Raw genomic sequence first — 26,339 nt, forward strand, 5'->3', positions numbered from 1 at the left:
TATTATTTCTTGTTCTTCTTCTGCTCCCAGAATCTGGACAGCATGAATATCCTGGTCCTTACAACGTTTGTGCTCTATATAATGGCTCTCTGTATTGCCCAGGAAGGGATTGGACCTAAACCGAAGAAACACAAAGAACCAAACATCAAGGAGGATCATAATGTCCTTGTCCTCACAAGCTCCAACCTTGCTCGTGCCCTGAAGAAAAATAAATATTTATTGGTGAAATTCTGTAAGTACAATGGAATTTACTTTGTGTATGTTAATATAAATGCATATGTGTCACAAAAATCAAACCTAAAATGGACACTAACTTTTCAAGCAACTGATTTGATTGTATACCTGATATATATCAACTTTGTAATTTACTTACTGTTCCAGTTTAGATAATTGTTTTATCCATGTAAACTCTGTGTGAAGTTACTAGTGTCTGCCTTCCTGTGCTCTGCTGTCCATCCCCTGTTATCATGAAAAATCCGTCCCTTGTTACAGAACAGAATTGACGGACTGCAGAAAGTGGCGGATGTCTCTTCATGCCTGCCAATAGAAGTCAATGAAGAGGGGTGCAGGAGGAGGGATCAGGAACAGAGAGAGAGAGAGACACAGACACGCTGCCCATACAAGTCTATGGAGAGGGGAGCTAGAAGTGAGTGGCGTGAATCAGACACAGACAAATGTTCAGTGCTGTATTATCAGCTACACTGCTCATTACTGCTGTGTAATCTCCATGCTGCTACAGCTTAGGCTCCGCCCAATAGTTTAGGGAGAACTGAGGATAAGATATTGAGCCTGCAGAGGGGAAAACAGCTTAAAAAAATTAAATATTAAAATACAAGTCATATTACGGCCAGACATGTTGCTATTCCTCATGTACACACATATGACTTATTCTGAAAAGTCACCTCAAAAGTTGGGTATGCTTTAAAGTGAAACTCAGGATTTGAGCCCCTTTAACTTTTATATTCCGGTACTACGTTATGAAGACTTTCCTACTATAATGTCCTTAACAAAATTGCTCCTTTTCAAACAGTAGAAATTTCAATAAAAAGCTTTCAGGGATTCTAAAAAGTCTATTTTCTGCTGATAATACTTGCAGGACAGCTGGGGGAATCATTTGTATAGAGCAGACTAAACTTTCTGAGGCCGGGACCTACTTTGGCAAAGAGTTTTATTTGGGACCCCCCACTACCGTACTTAGCCCCATTTCGTCTGATGTATGTCAACCTCGTTGGTAGTTAGATGCCGGTACCTATCTCCATTCGAAAAATAAGTCTCTGCAACATCGAAATCAACGATAATTGATGGGGCGGGTGGCACGACTATGGCCGCTGATGATGGGTCATGTGACCCGACTATCAGAGGAGTAGCTAGGGGTTTAGCACAGGGGGCAAAACAAATTTGTGTGGGCCCCCAACACAGTATAATGACCCTTTAGTGGCCCCCACACAGTATAATGCCCTTAAAGCTGCCCCCACACAGGATAATGCCCCTATAGTGCCTCCCCACACATAATGCCCCCATAGCTGCCCCCACAAAGAATAAATCCCCTATAGCTTCCCCCACACAGGATAATGACCCTTAGGGGCCCCCCACACAGTATAATGCCCTTAAAGCTGCCCCCACACAGAATAATGCCTTTATAGTGCCTCCGCACACAGTATAATGCCCCTAAAGCTGCCCCCACACAGTATAATGCCCCCCTAGCTGCCCTCACACAGTATAATTCCCCCACAGCTGCCCCCCATTCCGTATATTGACCCATAGTGGCCCCCCCATACCCAATATAATACCCCCATAGTGCCTAATAAATAAAAAATAATAACAGTTACTCACCTATTTCTGTTCCTACATTGAGTGGAGGAGATTCTTCTGCTCTCTTGTCTGTGCCATGTGTAACTCGGCACAGACAGGTGTGATGACGTCACTACATCATGCCTATCTGCTCCGAGCTGCTCACGGCACATTGCATAGGGAATGCTGGAGCAAGGAGCTGTCAGCTCCTTGCTCCATCATTGGATTCAACTGTATCTGCGTCCTGAGGACGCAGATACAGTTGAGACCAGGATACTGATTACTGGCTTGCGAACCCCCCCATGTCTTCACACGACCCCCCCCCCACCCCCCCCCCAGTGGGGGCAAAGTTTGGTAAACGCTGGTTTAGAGACTAATTATATTTACGGTTTGTTTTCAGAAAAGCGCCACACTTGTGCACAGGCTGTGTGTGGTATTGTAGCTGAATTCTAATTATTTGGTCTGAGCTGCAATTCTATACACAGGCCATAGACAATAGAAAATATGATTACATTATGGGACGGTATTCCCGCCCGAAGGCAGTGGCTCACAGCAGCATGGATGACTATGATGCTAGGAGTCCGGCTCCTGGAACTGTGTTCAGTCCTGGAAATATGGCCGACATACAGTCCGTATCTCACGGGCCGAACACGGCCATTCATTCATTTGTATTCAAATTAACGGCCGACCATGTATTACATGGAGGGACTGGGTCCGTCAGAGCTGCTCTTTTGTTAACTACTTTACGATCTGGCTATATACACACACACACAATGTTGTGAACAACTTCTATTCTTCCACGGGCAGATTTAAATTCTTGCTATACAAATATTTGTCCAGGTTTTTAATTTTATTATTTGGTTGTGTGATAAGAGTTCCGTTAGTAATAATTTTTTAATGCTTTGATGTTTTCTCCTTGTATGTCCTTGACCTCAGGCAAAGCTGTCTAATAATTGTTACATTTATTGTATTGTGGATACCGCATATTTTTATATGGTATTTACTGTCAAGTAAACCTCAATTTTATTAATCCTCAAAGTATCACTTTTATGGTATTTTTTATTCCTTTTAACCCCTTAAGTACCAAGCCTATTTTAGCATATTTTTTTATTGTTTTGCGTCAGCACGTTCAGGGAGCCATAACTTCTTTACTTTTTCGTCGACAAAGCCCTTTGAGGGCTTGTTCTTTGCAAGGTGAGTTATATTTTTGAATGGCACCATTTTGGGTTACAGATAAACTAAATTATTAACATTTATTAACTCTTTCTGGTGGGGATGGAAAAAAACATCAATTCCACCATTGTTTTCTGCGTTTTAAATTTACGCCTTTCACCATGTGGTGTAATTAACAAGTTATCTTTATTCTATGCTTTGGTATATATATATATATATATATATATACACTACCGTTCAAAAGTTTGGGGTCACCCAGCCAATTTTGTGTTTTCCATGAAAACTCACACTTATGTTTATCAAATGAGTTGCAAAATGACTAGAAAATATAGTCAAGACATTGACAAGGTTAGAAATAATGATTTTTATTTGAAATAATAATTTTCTCCTTCAAACTTTGCTTTCGTCAAAGCATGCTCCATTTGCAGCAATTACAGCATTGCAGACCTTTGGCATTCTAGCTGTTAATTTGCGGAGGTAATCGGGAGAAATTTCACCCCATGCTTCCAGAAGCCCCTCCCACAAGTTGGATTGGCTTGATGGGCACTTCTTGCGTACCATACGGTCAAGCTGCTCCCACAACAGCTCTATGGGGTTGAGATCTGGTGACTGCGCTGGCCACTCCATTACAGACAGAATACCAGCTGCCTGCTTCTTCCCTAAATAGTTCTTGATGCTGGGAGAGCATGGTGTGTTGTTGTTTGGCATAGCAAGCAGGGTAGCCCGCTCTATGAATTATCAAGGCGTCACAAATAGGCTTCTACCTGGCTATACACGTTGTGCCTCATGACGTACACACTATCCCTCCATGTTTCACTCACTTGCACCCCATTATCCATTTATTTCTATTGAGGCACTTCATTTATTACTGCCCCCTATATTTCACTTATAGTATTACACTTGCACACACACTATTCATTTATTATTTCTTACTACACATCCCATGCACCACACACCACTCCCCTCAAGACTAGTGGGAGTGGCTATTATTATATAAAGCACCTGCTCGCCCTTTCATCAGCATTTCTGGCCTGGCTGTGTCCATTTGTAAGTATGGCCTTTTTCGGTGTTTTTGTATATGTCCCTGTGTTTTTATCGGTTCTCCTAAATAGTTCTTGCATAATTTGGAGGTGTGCTTTGGGTCATTGTCCTGTTGTAGGATGAAATTGGCTCCAATCAAGCGCTGTCCACAGGGTATGGCATGGAGTTGCAAAATGGAGTGATAGCCTTCCTTATTCAAAATCCCTTTTACCTTGTACAAATCTCCCACTTTACCAGCACCAAAGCAACCCCAGACCATCACATTACCTCCACCATGCTTGACAGATGGCGTCAGGCACTCTTCCAGCATCTTTTCAGTTGTTCTGCGTCTCACAAATGTTCTTCTGTGTGATCCAAACACCTCAAACTTCGATTCGTCTGTCCATAACACTTTTTTCCAATCTTCCTCTGTCCAATGTCTGTGTGCTTTTGCCCATATTAATCTTTTCCTTTTATTAGCCAGTCTCAGATATGGCTTTTTCTTTGCCACTCTGCCCTGAAGGCCAGCATCCCGGAGTCGCCTCTTCACTGTAGATGTTGACACTGGCGTTTTGCGGGTACTATTTAATGAAGCTGCCAGTTGAGGACCTGTGAGGCGTCTATTTCTCAAACTAGAGACTCTAATGTACTTGTCTTGTTGCTCAGTTGTGCAGCTGGGCCTCCCACTTCTCTTTCTACTCTGGTTAGAGCCTGTTTGTGCTGTCCTCTGAAGGGAGTAGTACACACCGTTGTAGGAAATCTTTAGTTTCTTGGCAATTTCTCGCATGGAATAGCCTTCATTTCTAAGAACAAGAATAAACTGTCGAGTTTCACATGAAAGCTCTCTTTTTCAAGCCATTTGGAGAGTTTAATCGAACCCACAGATGTAATGCTCCAGATTCTCAACTAGCTCAAAGGAAGGTCAGTTTTATAGCTCCTCTAAACAGCAAAACTGTTTACAGCGGTGCTAACATAATTTCACAAGGGTTTTCAAGTGTTTTCTAATCATCCATTAGTCTTCTAACACAGTTAGAAAACACAATGTACCATTAGAACACTGGAGTGATGGTTGCTGGAAATGGGCCTCTATACACCTATGTAGATATTGCATTAAAAACCAGACGTTTGCAGCTAGAATAGTAATGTAGCACATTAACAAGCTATAGAGTGTATTTCTGATTAATTTAATGTTATCTTCATTGAAAAAAAACTGTGCTTTTCTTTCAAAAATAAGGAAATTTCTAAGTGACCCTAAACTTTTGAACGGTAGTGTGTATATATATATATATATATATATATATATATATATATATATATTAGTAATAAAACAGAGGGTCGGAGCAGCACTGTGAAATAGGTTTATTCATCTGACATCTAGTGCAACGTTTCACCTTCTCAATGAAGGCATTTTCAAGCGGCCTTGAAATTGCCTTCATTGAGAAGGTGAAACGTTGTACTAGATGTCTGGTGAATAAACCCATTTCACTTTGAGTGCTGCTTCGCTTTCCTTTTTTGATGCCATATATATACACATATATATATATATATATATATATTTGTGATGGATGGTCAATTTGCTTATATTCTCTATATTAAATTAATTGTGAATTATCAAGCAGGCCAAATTCTATTCCACCCTGAAATGACATTCTCATCCCCCCCCCCTTTATTTCTGTTTGAGTCTGAAAGAAATATTATCTCCTTATGGCCTTGGATACGCTAAAGATGTATGGGAATGAAACGCCTTAAAAACCTAAGAACAGCTCCTAATAATTCTATTGTATGCTTGTCTCCAGGTGCAATTCTGATGTCCGCATCCAATGAAGAATTATAATAATGCATTTGAAATGTATTGTATGTCTGTGATTGGTTCAAATATGAAATATTCTCATTATATGCTTTTGGCTGTATCAGAGTTATTGTCACATTGCCTCTGATTGGTTGACCTCAAGCCTACACCCCTTTTAAATGATATTATTGTAATTGAGTTTGGCAATATACATACGAGCATTGTCTGTGTGTTTATTCCTCTCTCGATATATATCGATATGAAATCTCCTGATTAGGATGCTGGATAAAGTTCCTTGCGTAAGTGTCTGTCTGTTGGAACACTCATCTAATTTTGTTAGGCCCTCCACTGCCATGGCAACCCATCCTGATGGGTGAAAGGAGTTCTCTCTCTCTGACAGTCCACTTAAATGCTGCAGTCACTATTGACTGTCATTTAAGGGGTTAAACAGCTGGGATCGTAGTTATCTCCTATCCCGGCCGTTGCAGCGGGAGCCCGGCTGTCAATCAACCCCACTCTTCCGCGGTGATCACTCGGACACGGCACCTGTGCCTGCGGGATCACCTTGACGTAACTGTACCTCCTTGGCTTAATGTAAGCCAAACCATTTTTATTTTTTTATACCATTCAGGGATTTTTATTTGTGTACCTTTATTTAAACCACAATATACTGGCATATGTCTATATTGAAGAGGGCTGTCCTGTGATTGTGCTTGTTAGTGCTTACATAATGCATATTTATTTTACTAAATGCTTGCATTCTTCATAAAATAACAATTCCGAAACATCAACTCTGAGAACCCAGCATTGTTCTGTTCCTCTGTTATTCCTCCTGATTATGTATATATAAATTGACAATTAGGCGTTGCCATAGCACTTTTCGATGGAGAATGTCCCTACACATTTGGCACTGTCCATTTAATGCTGATAGTGTCAGTGTTTAGGGACACACCCTATTGACAAGAAATGGTAACACCCAGTTGTCAATTTTTTCATATGTTTCCAGGAAGAATAACAATTGCACAATCCAGAGCTCTGAGAAAAGATGCTCAGCATTGTTATTTAATGGGGAATACAAGTATTTACTAAGGCCCCCCAAACATCACACTTTTGCTCTATATTTAGTGTGTACGTCGGGAAAGCTCCTGACGTACACACGCTAAACATGTCCATAGGCTTCCATTGCCAGACGGAGGCCAAACAAGTGTCTCTTTGGCTTCCGTCTGGCCGGTATACGTTAGTACAACCAGGAACAAAAAGGCATGGAATAACGTAGTAGACTACCCTATTACATCCCGCAGAGTCCCGTAAAAAAAAGTATACGTTAACAGATGCCATAATAGCATATAGGTGATGGATGGCTCAATTAAACGTATATGTTCATTGACGTAAGTGTCCATATATAGACAGATAGGGGATATGGTGCACTCATAGCCTCCCTGCTCCTCTCGCTGACAGTGACAACAGTTGGAGCCAGGAGACTTGTGTTAATCACACAGCGAAGATGCGAATGCCAAGCCCGCACAGATGGAAAAGAGCTGCTGCCCAGTTCTAATGAGCACACATCAGTGCCAGCCCTGGTCTGCTCCTGGGAGACAGCAATTGTGACCGGGTTATGGCTTGCAGCCCCTACCTTGTCAGTGGTGGTCCCCACAGCAATAGTGCACCTCCCACCCAGGGATGCCACTCAAGTCACCCGGCATTCTCTACTGCATGACCCATGCAAACTCAGGCAGTACCAAAATACCTGCCCAGCTTCCACAGGCAGTTACAGTGATGTAACTGTCTATATATATATATATATATATATATATATATATATATATACAGTGACTCTTCAGATCCGGGCACTATCTCATGTTGCAGGCACCACCCACTATCGCAATTAGATCATCTGCCGGCGGCTGTAGACTGAAGGTCCTCTCCTTGAGAGCAGCGCACCCTGTAGATTGTCAGGAGCCTGGAGCTGACTGTGAGGACCCTGCGAGGATGTCGAGACTCAGAATTGCGACTGACTGCAGATGTTCTGCAGTGTCAACTTTCCCTATCTGCATCCATAGGTTGTCCAGTGTGTCTGCACTGCCTTAGTATTGTCACATCTCTGACTCATCTGCTGTCACCAGTCTGGGCTGGTAGTGACTGTATGGGTGACATATACCACTGTATGCCTATACAATAGGATACATTGCAGCCTTCTGTCGGAGGTATACATTGAGAGTCCCCCCCCCCCCAAGTATAGCTGTGACAGAAGGCTCAAAACGTCATGTGAAAGGGGCCTAAGACAGACCTGTTAGTAGAGCTCACAGGTCCTCTTTAATATTGCATGTACTAGTGTATGCACTAACCAGCACAATCACGGGGGAAAACACACATCACTGGGTTCCCAGTAACAGAGTGAGGGGAGCCTTCGCTTTTATTGAATCTGCAATCCGTATTTATCCCATTGTTTAATGGGACAATTGAGATCAGATGTTTTTGTCAGCCACTGCTACCGTCCTGCGGGTGTTCATACAGGAACAATTGCTGCTCAATTATCAGTTACATATATGAATAATTGTAGGAAGCACCTTCCATCTGTGACATGCGTTTTAGGAATCCTTTCTTATAGCGAAATAAAAATAAAATTATTTTGTTGTATTCTAGACATTGCTCTATCCGCACATTCGCAGACCGTGAAAGAAGAGTTCTCTATAGCTGCGGGACAACTCAAAGAAGAAACTTCAGGTGTAAGATTTGGTCAAGTTGACATCACTGAGGAAAAGGATCTTGGGAAAGAATTTAAAATCATGGAATTTCCAACTTTTAAACTTTTTGTCAATGGTGAAAGAAAGAACCCAATTGACTGCAAAGGTATGTCTGTAGAATTGCACATATACAGCAATCAGGACTTCCCTGCATGGGCAGGGCGGGCTGTTGAGTTTAGGTTAAGAAGTTGGTGCACTGTCTACGTATTAAAACCATTTAGAGAAGTTAATATTCTTATGTAATGATGATGTCTTCCTTCTGATTGTAGGTGTTCGAACAGCCTCTGCCTTCGTGACATGGATAAACAGACGAATAGGATCTAGTTCAACATTAATAAACACCACAGACCATTATAAGTCCTTCATCCAGTCAGATAAAGTTTCTGTTGTTGGATTTTTGAAGGTGAGAATATAGGAACATAACCAAATTTAATCTCAGTCTCTCATAACTTAAACATCCCTTCCCATTAAACAACCCCCCCTACAGAAGGCCATGTGGCAGTGGCCACCAAAATTATACTGCCAGAGGGTGCCCCTGAGCCATTTGGAGAAGAGCCTGGGGAACAAGCATAGTATGTAGCTGTGGTGCACAACCCAATGCCAAAGCATAGACTCTGCACTGGGCAAGCCAAGCCATGAGGACAAGGAGGACTGGGTAAAACAATGTCCCGCTAGTGAGGAGAGGCTGGAAGGTCATCTCTGTGTGGCCATCACACTTGAGACAAGTGGGTAGATCTAGATCCCCTGTGAGGGCTTTGAGCAGGATTAGAGCTAAGGCAGGAGAGGGGCATGTCATACCCTGCAGCCTACCTGTGAGCATCGCAAAGCATGCTCAGGGACCTGTGCATGCTCCTGGCAAGTACACCTCACTAACGTCTCCTGGAGCCGGGATGTGCCGTCCTGTGCCAACCTCTCCATGGCCAACGTTACAAGGTTATCGACAATCTGCAGATGCCGGTGAGACCTTTTGACCACTCAGCTGTAGAGTGCAAACCTCTCATGGTTGCAGCGGGTCAGAGGCTGTACCTACTTGTAAACTATTTAAAGCCTCCTTAGCCCCTCCTCTAAACCATTTTTATAACCAATTCTTTGCCATCCTGCTGCTGTTTCTCAACCCACTCCATCTGCATCTAGCCTTTGGAGTCCCCGGCACATAAGCTAAGCACTTTAGTGCCTTAGAGGAAATGATATGTTTTTAGTAAGAGGAAATAATGACAGAAAAAAAATTAGTCGTTTGAATATAGATCACTAAAAACCCTAAGACTAAGAGTCTGGAAAGAGGTTGATGTCTCGCTGACATACCTCGTGACATCCGCCATTCTTCTGACACTTTGAGTAAAGAACATCTTCCCTCCATTTTTTTTGTATGTATGGAAAAGTTATTGTGTAATTTGTTCAAATAGCTGGAAGCAGGGCAGGATTATAGGAGGACATCTACTTACCATTTCCTGGTGTCTTCTGCCTCCTGGCCAGCAGCGCTCCTCTGATCTCTACTGCAGGTGGCTTCCCACGCCGCCGACGTGTAACTACTGCCTTGTCCACTGCTGATGCTAGGACGTGCCATTATTACACCCAGCTTTCACAAGCTACAAGAAGGTTCTTCCCACTCCATTCCAATGCCTTAGCAATTCGGTTCTAAACTAGCTTGCTAGTTGTACCCTGCATCATGTTATATTTGGATTTTCTGTTACTAACCTCTTGCCTGAACTTCGACCATTCCTGCCTGCCACCAACCCTGACCACTTGCTTAACTGTGACAACCCTCTGCAGCCTGCCCTGACCTACGCTATACTTGACCCTGCATACTATCTGCTGTTTCTGTACCACGCCTGTCCATGTTGGCTGTTGCTAAGAGAGACTACTCTGGGGGTACCAATCTGGAGACACCAACAGCCAAGTTCACATCTTGTACGGCGATTAAAGGATGAAAACCTAGTTATCCATTAGATTCCGCTCACTAGTTTTGCCGTACGCCAGGTCTGTTGGTAACAGAATGAATCCACACCATCCTCTGTAGGCCCCTTGACAATTACTTTTTCTACGGGACCCGTGACCGTTCGCTCAGGCCATGGACCCCCTTGAAGTTACACTGCCTGAAGTTTCTGACCTGGCCCAAGAATTATCTAGGCAACATTTCCGACAGGATCAGCTGTATTTATTGTTGCAAAATGTACGTGTGTTAGTTGGCCCTGTGACAGTCACCACTTCTACGTGTCCCAGGACAATAACTACTGCAATGAATTGTGAATGGGGGATGTCTAGCCTCTCTCTACAATGGATGTATGTTTGATATATAGAGGGTTAATCAGCGGAAGACTGTTCAGTCATGAGAAATTTTAACTTAGAACTATATCCCATGTGTACCCCATCTTTATCCGAATATAACTAGCCGTGGTACACAATTTTTTATTTTACATTGAATATGCAGGACTCCAGAGTTACTTTGTACAATAAGCTTGAGAACATTGACGATTTCCTGTACAGTCTTGTCCATACCACTGACCGTATACATCTTCTCTGGAGAGGCCCAAAATCATTCTATATTGATCTAAAGTGGTGGACAAATGCTCTTATGTAAGTTTGCGTTTTATGGGCTCTCATATAAATCCGGGGCTGGACATGCCCAAAAACTTTTATTTGGGGCATTAGTTATAGCCTGGAGGAACCATCACAAAATTTTGGTTTTCTCAGAAACTCCCTAGCTATGAAGAATGGTCAGGATATAGGTAAAGTTTGCACTACTAGAAGTACTTTAAATTTAAGTTTGAAAAATGGTTTAACATTTTTCAATAAAAAGAGATTTAAAAAAATAATTAATTATGTAAGCTTAAATTTTTTCCGAAACTTTGGGATAGCTGGATCTAGGAAACAGTTTTTATTATCAGGTCTAATTGAATAGTGACCTTTTCCTTTCCTCTTCAGAAACTGATCGGACATGGTATGGGGGGCCAGATGATATTGTAAAGACGTGTGTGTGTGTGTGTGTGTGTGTGTGTGTGTATTTGTGATATATATGTGTGTGTGTGTGTGTGTGTGTGTGTGTGTGTGTGTGTGTGTGTGTGTGTGTGTGTGTGTGTGTGTGTGTGTTTGTTTCACAAAGTAGGCAGCACTCCAAAGTAGGTGAAAAAAAGAGAGCTTTTATTAGCCTGGTGCAATGTTTTGGCTCCACACACTAGAGCCATCTAGTGTGTGGAGGCGAAGCATCGCACCAGGCTAATAAAAGCTCTCTTCTTTTCACCTACTTGGTAATGCTGCATATATATGTCTATTCACACTCCCGACACTTCGGTAAAGTTTGTGTGGGACTTGTGAATGACAGCACAGCGTGATCTCGCGAGATCACACTGTGCTGTGTGAGTAAGCCCTACAAAAACTTTACAGAAGTGTCGGGAGTGTGAATACACATCGCGTCCTCGCTGGAGGCTATGTCTATTCACTCTCAAGACACTTCAGTAAAGATTATGTGGGTGTATGTGACCGCAAAGCGTGATCTCGCGAGATCACGCTGTGCTGAGTACAAATGGGTTCAAAATGAGTACAAAAGTGCATGACGCTGATTGGTCACTGATTGGTCAGCGTCATACACTTCTCTTTACAACGCTCACTTGGTCAAAATGTTAAACTCCCAGTTTAGTATTAAGAAAATAATTAGCATAAATCTAACATTTCTCATAACCTGCTCAAAAATGATTGTTTTTCAAAATAAAAAACACTGTTGTTATCTACATTACAGCGCCGATCAGATTATGGAGGAGATAGGGCACTTATAATCTGGTGACAGAGCCTCTCTAAACAGGCTTGCTTTAGCAGAAAATGTAGAAAAAAAAAGGTCCTTAGTTTCAGGATAACATACAACTCAAGTTTAGTGCTTCTCACCAAGCTTTGTAGGTTCAGTCCAAATGTACTTGCTCTTTGCACCCTGGTAAATTCAGGCTTCACTCCTGGTCTTTCTGCAACACTCCACACTGCTCTCTGGTCGTCTTCTTTATTAGTCTCTTTGGACACACCTGGACTCCAGGTTCAAGTAGACAACACCAGGCATGGAGTATGGAGCGACCTTCCTACATATTCAGTCACACATAAAACCAGGACCCAAACTCCAGTTACTTACATTACTGAGACAAGGAGACTCAACGATGCATATCTGCCATCAAGTACTTTACCCACTGATTGTGTACTATATATATATACGGGAAAGTCTTCGCGGCAGATAGAAATGAATGTGTGAGTATTTTATCCGCAATCATGGATCCGTGATAAAAACTACGGTCGTGTGCATGGGGCCTCACTCTGATATTCAAGAGTCCAGACCTAACCTTATGCTGGATATTATTCAATAGTATTCTGCTTCTGTCTTACACTCTAATTGATCTCCCAGAGTTTCCGTAACTATGACAATATTATGCAACAATTATGTATGTAGTCCAACATTATGTACAGTAGATAGATTACAAAATAGGTATAAAGTGTTGCATACTAGAATTTTTAATTTATGAAACACACTTTTTTTTTTTATCTTTTAAAAAATCAACACCGCTAGGTACAGGATCCAGGCAGCAGATTTATGGAACACTTCTCAGAAGCGTCAAGAGATATCCCAGAGTTTCCTTTCGGACTTGTGACCAATGAAGATGTTCTTCTACATGTTGGGATGACACAGAATATGGTTGCAGTATACAAAAGGGTAAGAAATGGCCTGGTGTGCCACTTATTATTAGATTTTCCAGAATCTTGTTTTGGTATAGGTTACTACAAGTTGCAAATGAAAAAGCAATAGTTGTTATACCTGAGCATATGAGTCCTAACATGTACACTATCTGGTCAAATGTATGTGAACACCTGACCATCTCACCTATATGAGCTTGTTAGATACTTAATTCCAAAAACATGTGTATTAATCTGGAGCTAGGCCCCCCTTTTCAGCTATAACAGCCCACTAAGGCTTTCCACAAGATTTTGGAGTGTGTCTGTGCAAATTTGTGCCCATTCAGCACTGGCACTGATGTTGGACGAGAAGGTCTGGCTCGCAATCTGCGTTCAAATTCATCCCAAAGATGTTAAATGGGTTGAGGTCAGGGCTCTATGCAGCCACTTTGAGTTCCTCCACACAAAACTCGTCACATCATGTCTTTATGAACCTTGCTTTGTTCACAGGGGCACAGTCCTCATCGAACAGGAAGGGGTCTTCCCTCAAAGTGTTGCCACAAATTTGGATGCATACAATTGTCTAAAATGTGTTTGTATGCTGTGGTATTAACATTACCCATCACTGAAAATAAGCGGCCTAGCCTAGACTCTGAAACTGGCCCAGACCATTATCCCTTCTGCAACAAATGTTACAGTAAGCACTATGCATACGTAGCGTTCTCTTAGCATGCGCCAAACCCAGATATGTCCATCGGACTGCAAGATAGTGAAACATGATTTGTCACTCCAGAGAATACTCTGTTCCAAAGTCCAGTAGTGTCGTGTTTTCCACCATTCCAGCAGACGCTCTTCTTTGTGCAAAGTGATCTTAGGCTTGTGTTCAGAGATCATGGAAATCCATGAAGCTCCCAACACACAGTTCTTGTTCTGATGTCACTTCCAGACGCAGTTTGAAATTCTGCATTGAGTGAAACAACAGATGATAGTCTATTTTTATGTGTCCCACGTTTCTGCAGTTGGCGGCGCCATTACGGGTTTGCGTGGTCTAGCGCTATGTGGCTGAGCTGTTGTTATTCCTACATGCTTCCACTTCAAAATAATAGCACTTACAGATGACTGGGGCAAATCAAGCAGATCAGAAATTTCTTGAACTGACTTGTGGCAAAGGTGGCATCTATGACAGTGCCATATTTTACGAGGTTGAGCTCTGCAGTCCGACCCATACTACCAAGGTTTGTCTATGGAGATTGCAAGGCTGTGTGCTTTATTTTATGCCTGTGTTTGCAATAGGTATGACTAAAATGCCTCGTCTCAATGGGGAGACTAAATAAGTTTGCTATACAGTGTATGTGTATGCAACCTGGACATATATGTACACACAAGAAAAGACTCATATAGCAATTAAAGTAAGGGGCTAGGTGCTATACAATTTTAAGCAACCTCCCTAAATGCCAAAAAGAAAGGCAGCTCCTATATATTCATATACAAACAGGAGGAGAAAGAGGAGCTAAGAAGCCAAGTATGATAAAATTTAATACTTTTATTTAACACATAAGTACACACAACATATTTAAAAGAAGGTACAAAAGGACAAAAAGACTCTGTAGTTCCAGTAAAGCACAAAAAGACAGGCTCCCTATGGTACTCCAGGGCAGAGTTACAGACACTCCAAGTGAGAAGTCGGGTGTGTGGACAATATACTGAGTGATATAAGTAAATGCATATACCCTAACAAAATACAACCTGTATGCGCAGTTAACAGGGCTGGGGAAAAAGATTGAAACACTAGTAACAGTCAGTCCACAGACTGATAAAGCAGCCCCCCTTTTTATTTTTCTATCTAAGGAGAGTCTTACCCATGATGTATGGAATAGGAGAGTCGGTCAAGCGTGCAGGTAACCCCTGGACATATATGTGTCTATGTTATAAACAGGGGAAACGGACAAGGGGAGAATATGTACCGTAAAGTTAGTCCCTCTCATCAGGGGTGGACACCGACAACAGGGCCCTCTTTGCTAGAACAGTACATGGGACCCCTTCTATCCAGTAGCTCATCATCTAGTAACTCCCTTATGTCTCTATAACAGTCCACTAGTAATTGTGACCTACAGTATTAAACTTATAAGCACAGTCTCTTACATGTAATAGATTTTAGTGTAGGACGCTGCTATCTGCTTTTAAGATCGCAGTGGGATTCCCATTACCAACTGGGACCCCGTACATCTGCACAGATTGCACATATGATATGTCCGCCCCTACCTGTTGTGAATTTAGGTGCTAGTTTAAATTTACGGCTATAGTATGGTGTGGCTGACAGGACATGTGCTTCGGGTAGGCGGGGGGGAAGCGAACACCAACAAACCACTCTACCTTGACCAGGATATTCAAATACCGGACTAGGTCAGAAAACTGAATCTGTCTTCATTAAAGGAAAACCTAACCATGCCTCTGGTTTAAAGACCAGTTCCGGGAAATGCCCCTCCTGACTAAAATACTCCCTCTTTTCTGTAATGTAATGTTATTACTATTCAAGTGTATATACACAGATTGTACCGCAAAGTTCATCTGGGATTTACTTAGATTGTCCACAATGCAATAAGTTTTTGAGTTTCTGTTAAAGGATAAACCTGTTCACCATTTGGTATCAGAAGAGGAAATTGAAAGCAAAGTGGATCTAGTTCGATTAATACGAACCTATGTCATGGATGTGGTAACAGAGTATAACTTGGAGGTAAGTCCGAAAATGGAATTTATAATTTAATATGACAATGATAAATACTGTACTTTACTTATGAAGAATTAAAAAAATGCGTAATTTAATTCTATTTTCCAGACATCTGTGACTATATTTGATGTCCCCATTAACAATCACATCCTTCTCTTTGCATCAAAAACATCAGGAGACTTTAGTGCAATGTATGAAAGTTATGAATCTGCTGCACTGGAGTTCAGAGGAAAGGTTTGTATTATATTTCTTTGTATCAGTTTTAAAATGAACATATGACAATAGTCATGGTTGTTTTGAAATACAGATGTACAGTATCATTGCACAAATGCTCTTTGTGAAATTGAAGCCACAAGGGGGCAGCACAGGTTTTGGTTTTTTTCTATCCAAAAGTGGCATTGCATCCATGAGAGAGAATTATAAAACTTTCCTTCATATGTTTCGAATATTTAGTATTATTTTCTACTTTTGGTTAAGAAAAATATGCATGTTGCAACAATCCAGTGAAAATCTGACTAACTTGATCATTTTTAAGTTACATAAAGGGATATGAAAAGACTGTAAATCTGTTTTCAAAGGTTCTGAAACTGAAGAACAATATACAAATGAATAGACCTGCCAGCACCTACAGGATAAAAGCCTATACTAAGAGATTTTAATGTAGGAAGTAGATGTTGTATTTGATCAATTGGAGCGATACAAGAGTTCCGCGACTAAACTGCACCTGACAGGAATCAGAAGAGGAGATGAGAATCTCTCAGTAGTGCACCCATAGGCAAAAGTGTAGCTATTGGTGTGCAGGGGTATACACAACACCCTGATGCCTAATGGGGCCCAAAAGCCCCTCTGCTGCGTAAAAAAACACTCGTTAGAAAACACTAGTGTTATGAATGGCACACAGTAGGTAGGGGGCCCCATTATGAAATTGTAATGAACCCAGGAACTTCAAGTTACTCCTCTGTCTTTCGGCCTTTGGACTGTAACTTCAAGTTACCGTGTCTCAGCATTGAAGTCTTCTCATTTTAAATGTACACAAAATCATCTGTTTTTGAAAATTGGTGTTGGCTTCTAATTTTAGCTCTCTTGTTAATTCATTTTGAACTTGAGTCTTTCAATTTGTAATGGACCCATCAAGCTACGATTAGGTTTGGCATATATAATGGTGGACATCTATAATGGTGGTCTATAATTGTTAACATTTCAAAGAGAATCTGGCATACTGGGGCAATTAGTTGATGCATACCCTGTCCTTTCATAGGTAAAGGACAGGAATATGACATTTGTCCTCCAGACTATGCAAATAATCAACATATTACATATAATAGAACCGATAAAAACACAGGGACATATACAAAAACACCGAAAAAGGCCATACTTACAAATGGACACAGCCAGGCCAGAAATGCTGATGAAAGGGCGAGCAGGTGCTTTAAATAATAATAGCCACTCCCACTAGTCTTGAGGGGAGTGGTGTGTGTGGTGCATGGGATGTGTAGTAAGAAATAATAAATGAATAGTGTGTGTGCAAGTGTAATACTATAAGTGAAATATAGGGGGCAGTAATAAATGAAGTGCCTCAATAGAAATAAATGGATAATGGGGTGCAAGTGAGTGAAACATGGAGGGATAGTGTGTACGTCATGAGGCACAACGTGTATAGCCAGGTAGAAGCCTATTTGTGACGCCTTGATAATTCATAGAGCGGGCTACCCTGCTTGCTATGCCAAACAACAACACACCATGCTCTCCCAGCATCAAAGACCCGGCTGTGTCCAAGAGAAGCGAATATACATAATAATGAAAAATACCTGGGGTATTGGTAATCATTTTGGCCAAAAGGACGCAAGCTCGCAATCCACGACAAGGATCCCCAGACTTGCGAGTCCCTAACTCCTAAACTGGAACAGAACGTTCCTGATGCACAAACAGAACCGATAAAAACACAGGGACATATACAAAAACACCGAAAAAGGCCATACTTACAAATGGACACAGCCAGGCCAGAAATGCTGATGAAAGGGCGAGCAGGTGCTTTAAATAATAATAGCCACTCCCACTAGTCTAGAAGGGAGTGGTGTGTGGTGCATGGGATGTGTTAATTCATTTTGAACTTGAGTCTTTCAATTTGTAATGGACCCATCAAGCTACGATTAGGTTTGGCATATATAATGGTGGACATCTATAATGGTGGTCTATAATTGTTAACATTTCAAAGAGAATCTGGCATACTGGGGCAATTAGTTGATGCATACCCTGTCCTTTCATAGGTAAAGGACAGGAATATGACATTTGTCCTCCAGACTATGCAAATAATCAACATATTACATATAATAGAACCGATAAAAACACAGGGACATATACAAAAACACCGAAAAAGGCCATACTTACAAATGGACACAGCCAGGCCAGAAATGCTGATGAAAGGGCGAGCAGGTGCTTTAAATAATAATAGCCACTCCCACTAGTCTTGAGGGGAGTGGTGTGTGTGGTGCATGGGATGTGTAGTAAGAAATAATAAATGAATAGTGTGTGTGCAAGTGTAATACTATAAGTGAAATATAGGGGGCAGTAATAAATGAAGTGCCTCAATAGAAATAAATGGATAATGGGGTGCAAGTGAGTGAAACATGGAGGGATAGTGTGTACGTCATGAGGCACAACGTGTATAGCCAGGTAGAAGCCTATTTGTGACGCCTTGATAATTCATAGAGCGGGCTACCCTGCTTGCTATGCCAAACAACAACACACCATGCTCTCCCAGCATCAAAGACCCGGCTGTGTCCAAGAGAAGCGAATATACATAATAATGAAAAATACCTGGGGTATTGGTAATCATTTTGGCCAAAAGGACGCAAGCTCGCGATCCACGACAAGGATCCCCAGACTTGCGAGTCCCTAACTCCTAAACTGGAACAGAACGTTCCTGATGCACAAACAGAACCGATAAAAACACAGGGACATATACAAAAACACCGAAAAAGGCCATACTTACAAATGGACACAGCCAGGCCAGAAATGCTGATGAAAGGGCGAGCAGGTGCTTTAAATAATAATAGCCACTCCCACTAGTCTAGAAGGGAGTGGTGTGTGGTGCATGGGATGTGTAGTAAGAAATAATAAATGAATAGTGTGTGTGCAAGTGTAATACTATAAGTGAAATATAGGGGGCAGTAATAAATGAAGTGCCTCAATAGAAATAAATGGATAATGGGGTGCAAGTGAGTGAAACATGGAGGGATAGTGTGTACGTCATGAGGCACAACGTGTATAGCCAGGTAGAAGCCTATTTGTGACGACTTGATAATTCATAGAGCGGGCTACCCTGCTTGCTATGCCAAACAACAACACACCATGCTCTCCCAGCATCAAAGACCCGGCTGTGTCCAAGAGAAGCGAATATACATAATAATGAAAAATACCTGGGGTATTGGTAATCATTTTGGCCAAAAGGACGCAAGCTCGCAATCCACGACAAGGATCCCCAGACTTGCGAGTCCCTAACTCCTAAACTGGAACAGAACGTTCCTGATGCACAAACAGAACCGATAAAAACACAGGGACATATACAAAAACACCGAAAAAGGCCATACTTACAAATGGACACAGCCAGGCCAGAAATGCTGATGAAAGGGCGAGCAGGTGCTTTAAATAATAATAGCCACTCCCACTAGTCTAGAAGGGAGTGGTGTGTGGTGCATGGGATGTGTAGTAAGAAATAATAAATGAATAGTGTGTGTGCAAGTGTAATACTATAAGTGAAATATAAGGGGCAGTAATAAATGAAGTGCCTCAATAGAAATAAATGGATAATGGGGTGCAAGTGAGTGAAACATGGAGGGATAGTGTGTACGTCATGAGGCACAACGTGTATAGCCAGGTAGAAGCCTATTTGTGACGTCTTGATAATTCATAGAGCGGGCTACCCTGCTTGCTATGCCAAACAACAACACACCATGCTCTCCCAGCATCAAAGACCCGGCTGTGTCCAAGAGAAGCGAATATACATAATAATGAAAAATACCTGGGGTATTGGTAATCATTTTGGCCAAAAGGACGCAAGCTCGCAATCCACGACAAGGATCCCCAGACTTGCGAGTCCCTAACTCCTAAACTGGAACAGAACGTTCCTGATGCACAAACAGAACCGATAAAAACACAGGGACATATACAAAAACACCGAAAAAGGCCATACTTACAAATGGACACAGCCAGGCCAGAAATGCTGATGAAAGGGCGAGCAGGTGCTTTAAATAATAATAGCCACTCCCACTAGTCTAGAAGGGAGTGGTGTGTGGTGCATGGGATGTGTTAATTCATTTTGAACTTGAGTCTTTCAATTTGTAATGGACCCATCAAGCTACGATTAGGTTTGGCATATATAATGGTGGACATCTATAATGGTGGTCTATAATTGTTAACATTTCAAAGAGAATCTGGCATACTGGGGCAATTAGTTGATGCATACCCTGTCCTTTCATAGGTAAAGGACAGGAATATGACATTTGTCCTCCAGACTATGCAAATAATCAACATATTACATATAATAGAACCGATAAAAACACAGGGACATATACAAAAACACCGAAAAAGGCCATACTTACAAATGGACACAGCCAGGCCAGAAATGCTGATGAAAGGGCGAGCAGGTGCTTTAAATAATAATAGCCACTCCCACTAGTCTTGAGGGGAGTGGTGTGTGTGGTGCATGGGATGTGTAGTAAGAAATAATAAATGAATAGTGTGTGTGCAAGTGTAATACTATAAGTGAAATATAGGGGGCAGTAATAAATGAAGTGCCTCAATAGAAATAAATGGATAATGGGGTGCAAGTGAGTGAAACATGGAGGGATAGTGTGTACGTCATGAGGCACAACGTGTATAGCCAGGTAGAAGCCTATTTGTGACGCCTTGATAATTCATAGAGCGGGCTACCCTGCTTGCTATGCCAAACAACAACACACCATGCTCTCCCAGCATCAAAGACCCGGCTGTGTCCAAGAGAAGCGAATATACATAATAATGAAAAATACCTGGGGTATTGGTAATCATTTTGGCCAAAAGGACGCAAGCTCGCGATCCACGACAAGGATCCCCAGACTTGCGAGTCCCTAACTCCTAAACTGAAACAGAACGTTCCTGATGCACAAACAGAACCGATAAAAACACAGGGACATATACAAAAACACCGAAAAAGGCCATACTTACAAATGGACACAGCCAGGCCAGAAATGCTGATGAAAGGGCGAGCAGGTGCTTTAAATAATAATAGCCACTCCCACTAGTCTAGAAGGGAGTGGTGTGTGGTGCATGGGATGTGTTAATTCATTTTGAACTTGAGTCTTTCAATTTGTAATGGACCCATCAAGCTACGATTAGGTTTGGCATATATAATGGTGGACATCTATAATGGTGGTCTATAATTGTTAACATTTCAAAGAGAATCTGGCATACTGGGGCAATTAGTTGATGCATACCCTGTCCTTTCATAGGTAAAGGACAGGAATATGACATTTGTCCTCCAGACTATGCAAATAATCAACATATTACATATAATCTTTGACATTTGGAAGATTAGATGTTTCACTGGTCAAATTTGACTGCCTGACCACATTGCTTCAAGACAATAGTACTAGCTACTGCATTACCATGACCCTAACTTCAATAATACTCAACTCTTCTTCATCCACTAGATTGTATTTGTGTCTGTTGACACTGATGAAAGCCGTAATGGTCGGATCTTTGAATATTTCCGTATTACAGAGGTGGATACCCCAGCAATTCGCATTCTTAACATAACAAGTGATATGAAGTATAGAATGCCAGCTGATGATGTCACTTTCGAAAATGTCAAAAGCTTCTGTCAGAGTTACTTGGATGGAAAAGCCAAGGTAATGTCTAATGAGGTTCTTTACGAGCTGAGTTAATTGTTATCTTAAAGGGAAAGTGTCATCAGGAAATTACCATTTGTTACTTTTGAAGAATTTTTGGTGATTTTTTTGTTGTCATTATCTATATTAAAAAATAATCATGAAATTGCAGTTTTCACTCTGGCCATTGAGCCTCCTAACAGACTGACACTTCCTGTTCTGTAGAGATCACTTGTCGGCATTCATCTCATTATCATCACAGACAGGATTACAATTACAGGTAACACCTATGTATAGATAACACAGGATTCAACATTGACAATAGGTGATGGACACAGCTCCCCTCCTCCTCCTGCCTGCACAAAGACCTCTCTACAGGTCACAGAGCATGCCTAGAACACTCTCCTGTAGAAGTCAATAAGTCCCGTCATGTTCACAGGTTCCTATGGTACATGTGACTGCTGTAAAGCATATCTCTAAATGCTGTTAAGAGAATCTTAGGCAAGATGGCCGCCCCATAAACATGTACAGAGAATATAATAAAAGAAAAACAGATTAGAAAAAAAATTATGTTTTACAGCAGGGGTCTCAAATCATGCAGGCTGCATGCAGGCCTGCGGGCTATCATCTGCGGCCCTGTGGGTGTGTGTGTGTGTGTGTGGCATTAACTACAGAGGGCACTGTGACACTTGCCAAACGTTGCCAACTGAGTAGCCAGACTGCATTTAGCAACGCTTATGCTGGAAACTGGATTGTTAAAATAAGCACGTGGAGTAAACTCGCAAATTTACGGTAAGTTTAAACCTAGCACTATTATTATAGTAATGTAGTATTGTTATAGTAGTTCAAATAACTTGAAAGTAATGCGGCCCGTCAACTTCACATTTTTTCTGTGTGTGGCTTATTTACCCGCCTGAGTTTGAGACTCCTGTTCTACAGATTTTACAAAAGGTGATACATTTCCTTTAATCTAATAAGGCCTAGACAAAACCGCAGCATATATGTTGGGGATCCATCTATACCAGCATATAAAGATGACTGTCCTTCAATACTATACAATGTACCATCTCTATATAATAAAATACAGTTAAACCGATTTGAGACGACAACCCAAAATTGCATTGAAAAATGGTCTTCTAATGGGATGGCCTTCTCAAAAAAGACAATCCGTATACATAAGATATGATGGAACTGAAAATCAGTCACATATAGCCCGGTCTAGATAATGGGGTGGTTTTTAAAGCTGTGTTTTTTGGAGCGATTTCACTGTATATACATCATATCTGTTCCATGCCACAAGTTGCTAACCATAACCCTAGCCAAAGCTGATTTATCTACTTGATACCTCAAAAAATAGTTATCAAACTTAAATTTCTTAGACATGTTAGAAAATTACATTGATCGGGTCCAAGATGTGGGACAGGCAAAAGGGTTCAGCTGTTCTCATTTTTGAAAGCATTGATAATCCACTTCCCGGACCCCACTGTTGTAACTTTGAAGTCTGAAGAACATTGTCAACTCCTTTATTTTTCTGAGTTTTTCTCATTTGATTACTATATACATTGTGCTATAGTGAATGTGTTTTTATGATCGATGACTGAAGATGCTTATTTTAGATTTCGTTTCTGAATTCAGCCCCAAAGAGACAGTGAAGACATCCCGAAGGATTGGGATAAGAATCCGATAAAAGAACTGGTTGGGAAAAATTTCAACCACGTAGCCTTGAATAAATCAAGCAATGCATTTGTCATGTTCTGTAAGTATGAGTAGATTATAAATGAATTGTAATGAATTTAATTGTAATTTTTCATTAGTGAATTTACTAAGCAGGGTTAGACTATTGCTCATTGCAGTGTGCGGTTGATTCAGTGGATCTCGGTTTACTGTGAAGTCCTATATACTAGAGAAGAGCTGGTATTGGTAGTGATATGATCCACCAGCACTTCTGAGCTACATGGCAACTTGAATAAGAAAAGGCAGGAGGTCTGACGGGTGTTTAAGACCATCCCCATGAATCAAATAGGAACAATCTCCATAGTCTTGATGGAGCAGCCCTTCCTCAAAAGACAGCCCGCCTGTCAATCACCTGATTACCACCGACCCTGGCTGCTGAAACCCCCATCAGCTGACATTGGCAGGGAAATCTTCATGTAGCCACGCATTTCACCTACAGAAATGAAGTGCTACAAGGTGCACATTCAAATGAATGGCTGACCATGTGATAAATTGTTATGCCAAGTCCTCAAAAATCGGATCTGCTCTATCCCTAGGCTTATAAAAGGCAGTGCAAGCAGATTTCTCCCCATCTACGTTGTCCACATGCCTTAATAGGGTATTTAGAAAGAGATTGGTTATCTTGATGGGACAACCCCTCTAAGAATATTTCTGCCTGAAAAATTTTAGGTTTTGGAATTAGTTTTATGGGGTATAACTCCAACCTAAAAAACGATTTCCCAGGGTTCATGGTTCTGAGGAGTTTTCAGCTCGGCATTATTTTTCAATACTTATTAATTTAAAATAATTTGGCTTGACAATCTCCCTATGATTAACTTTTTTTTTCTTCTACAGATGCTCCCTGGTCCAAACAGTGCATAGAACTTTTTCCTGTATGGGAAGAATTAGGGAAAAGGTACCTAAATAATGCTAACGTGACAATTGCCAAAATAGACTGTACATCCAATGATATTCAGCTGATGGTGTTGGATCGCTACCCTCATTTTCGGTTCTTCCCTGCTGGGTCAAATTCCAAGGTATTTAATTGCTCACCACAAAACACAAAAGAACAAGAAATAATACGACTTTTTAAAGTTCTTGTTTTATCTCCCACCTTGACCAAGCCAATGTGTTCAATTTGCGGCCCATTGAATTATTTCCATGGTGAACAGAACAAATGTATTTTTCCTTCTAGTTAGTGTATTGGCCTTTCTCGAAATAACAAACTTGGATTTTTTTTTTTTGCCTCTTAAATTACATTAAAGCATAATCCAGTTCTGATGCATCTATTCTCAACAAATCGCCTCATACCTTTTTCTAATATGTGGACAAAAAATTTCCAACTCGCTGTCCCCCATTCTACGTAACCGAGCATGATACAGAGAAAATGATTACTCCCCTTTTCCCTCCTCCTGGTTTCAGAAGGAATTCCAAAAATTTTTTTTTTGCTGTCAGCCTTTATACTATTGGTCTGGGAGCTATGTTCATATTACGATTCTCCCCTATGTTCAGTGTATGTGCTAGGAAAACCCCTGGTGCGTATGCTAAAACGTATTCATAGGGCCCATTGCCCAACGAGTGCCAAAAGAATGTTTGATATCAGTCAAGCCGGTTTGCGTTGGCACACCTTTTTCCCAACTGTATTAAAAATTAGTCTGCTGAATTTTTCTATACAGAGCCCCCCATTCCTCCCCCTAAATCGGGACATTCCCTTGTAGACCTCCCTTTCTGCTAGCTACACCCCTATATATGTCCTGCACGCACAGAATAATTTTCATGTTCCATCAGCATGTCCATGTATGCTGTTTTTAGTAGGTTGTATGTTAATGGGATCTTACTTCTTCTGAAGGCTGTTCGATATACAGGCAAGAAGACTATTGAAGCATTTACAGAATTCTTAGAACATGAGCTTAGATCATCAAATAAGGAAGAAGAGGTAAAATATTATTTTGCTGATTTACCGCAAGCAAGTCTATTTATGGAACAACTGGGTTGACAGTGTGTGATCTATTATTCATGTCTTCTACACTCATTGGGGAAGATTCACTATTCAAATTGAGACAGAATTCTGGCGTACATGATGTCTGCCACATTTATTGACTGTTTTAGACTCTTTTTTTATTTTTATTTATTTATTTATTTATTTATTTATTTATTTTTTCTCAAGTTATCAAGTTACTGTTGCCAATAAGACCCTAATGATTATTATCAAGATGTGTCCACCCTTACCTTTGCTTAAATTTGGTAAGGACTCCAATTTATAATCAAACAAATTCAATACAACATCACGACATGCTAGCAAAACCTTTGACAGGCCGCAATTAACATCACAACCACTGGGCTGCCACACAGTTACATATAGCATAGACATATAGCATAGACACCTAGTGACTGAGTATTGCAAAATCATGTCTTTTTTTTTATAGCTGGTCATCTCGCGACACCCTTAGGATATGTTGAGTTAAGAGGAAAGTTAAGGAAGGGACACCTCTTTAGTCCCGTATTTCATAGGAAGTTGATAACGTTGACTTTGATTGTTACAGCATCAGCCGACAACTATACAATTAAATATTCATAAATGGTGTTTGACCTTCTTCTGTACTTTTAAGGAATCATCTTCATCGAGAGACTCTTTAAATGAAGACAGTGAACAGCAAATGAAAGACGAACTGTAGGAGCAGACCCTACATTGGCCGATAACATCACGTGTTCCAAAAAAAACAACACCACTTGGCTTCTATATTATTCAATAAATGCTTCGTCCAACACCCAAAAATATAATATACTGTCTTTAATTCTTTATTTGTTGGGGTACTTGATTACATGTATCCAGCACATGTTATTCTCCTCACAATATATTTTATTAAAAG

At 41.0% G+C, this 26,339-nt stretch overlaps 1 protein-coding gene across 1 annotated transcript; it reads left to right on the forward strand.

The window, feature by feature from the left end:
• PDILT (protein disulfide isomerase like, testis expressed) lies at window positions 1-26,339 on the forward strand. The gene is made up of 11 exons (XM_075831376.1): window positions 1-232; window positions 8,417-8,623; window positions 8,787-8,920; window positions 13,058-13,201; window positions 15,785-15,895; window positions 15,998-16,123; window positions 21,580-21,777; window positions 23,392-23,512; window positions 24,325-24,506; window positions 25,319-25,405; window positions 26,079-26,339. The coding sequence occupies exons 1-11, from the start codon at window positions 43-45 to the stop codon at window positions 26,142-26,144; spliced, it is 1,566 nt and encodes a 521-aa protein (XP_075687491.1). The 5' UTR covers window positions 1-42; the 3' UTR covers window positions 26,145-26,339.

The sequence above is a fragment of the Rhinoderma darwinii genome, chromosome 6 (genome assembly GCF_050947455.1).
Source record: "Rhinoderma darwinii isolate aRhiDar2 chromosome 6, aRhiDar2.hap1, whole genome shotgun sequence".
Taxonomy (NCBI): Eukaryota; Metazoa; Chordata; class Amphibia; order Anura; family Rhinodermatidae; genus Rhinoderma; species Rhinoderma darwinii.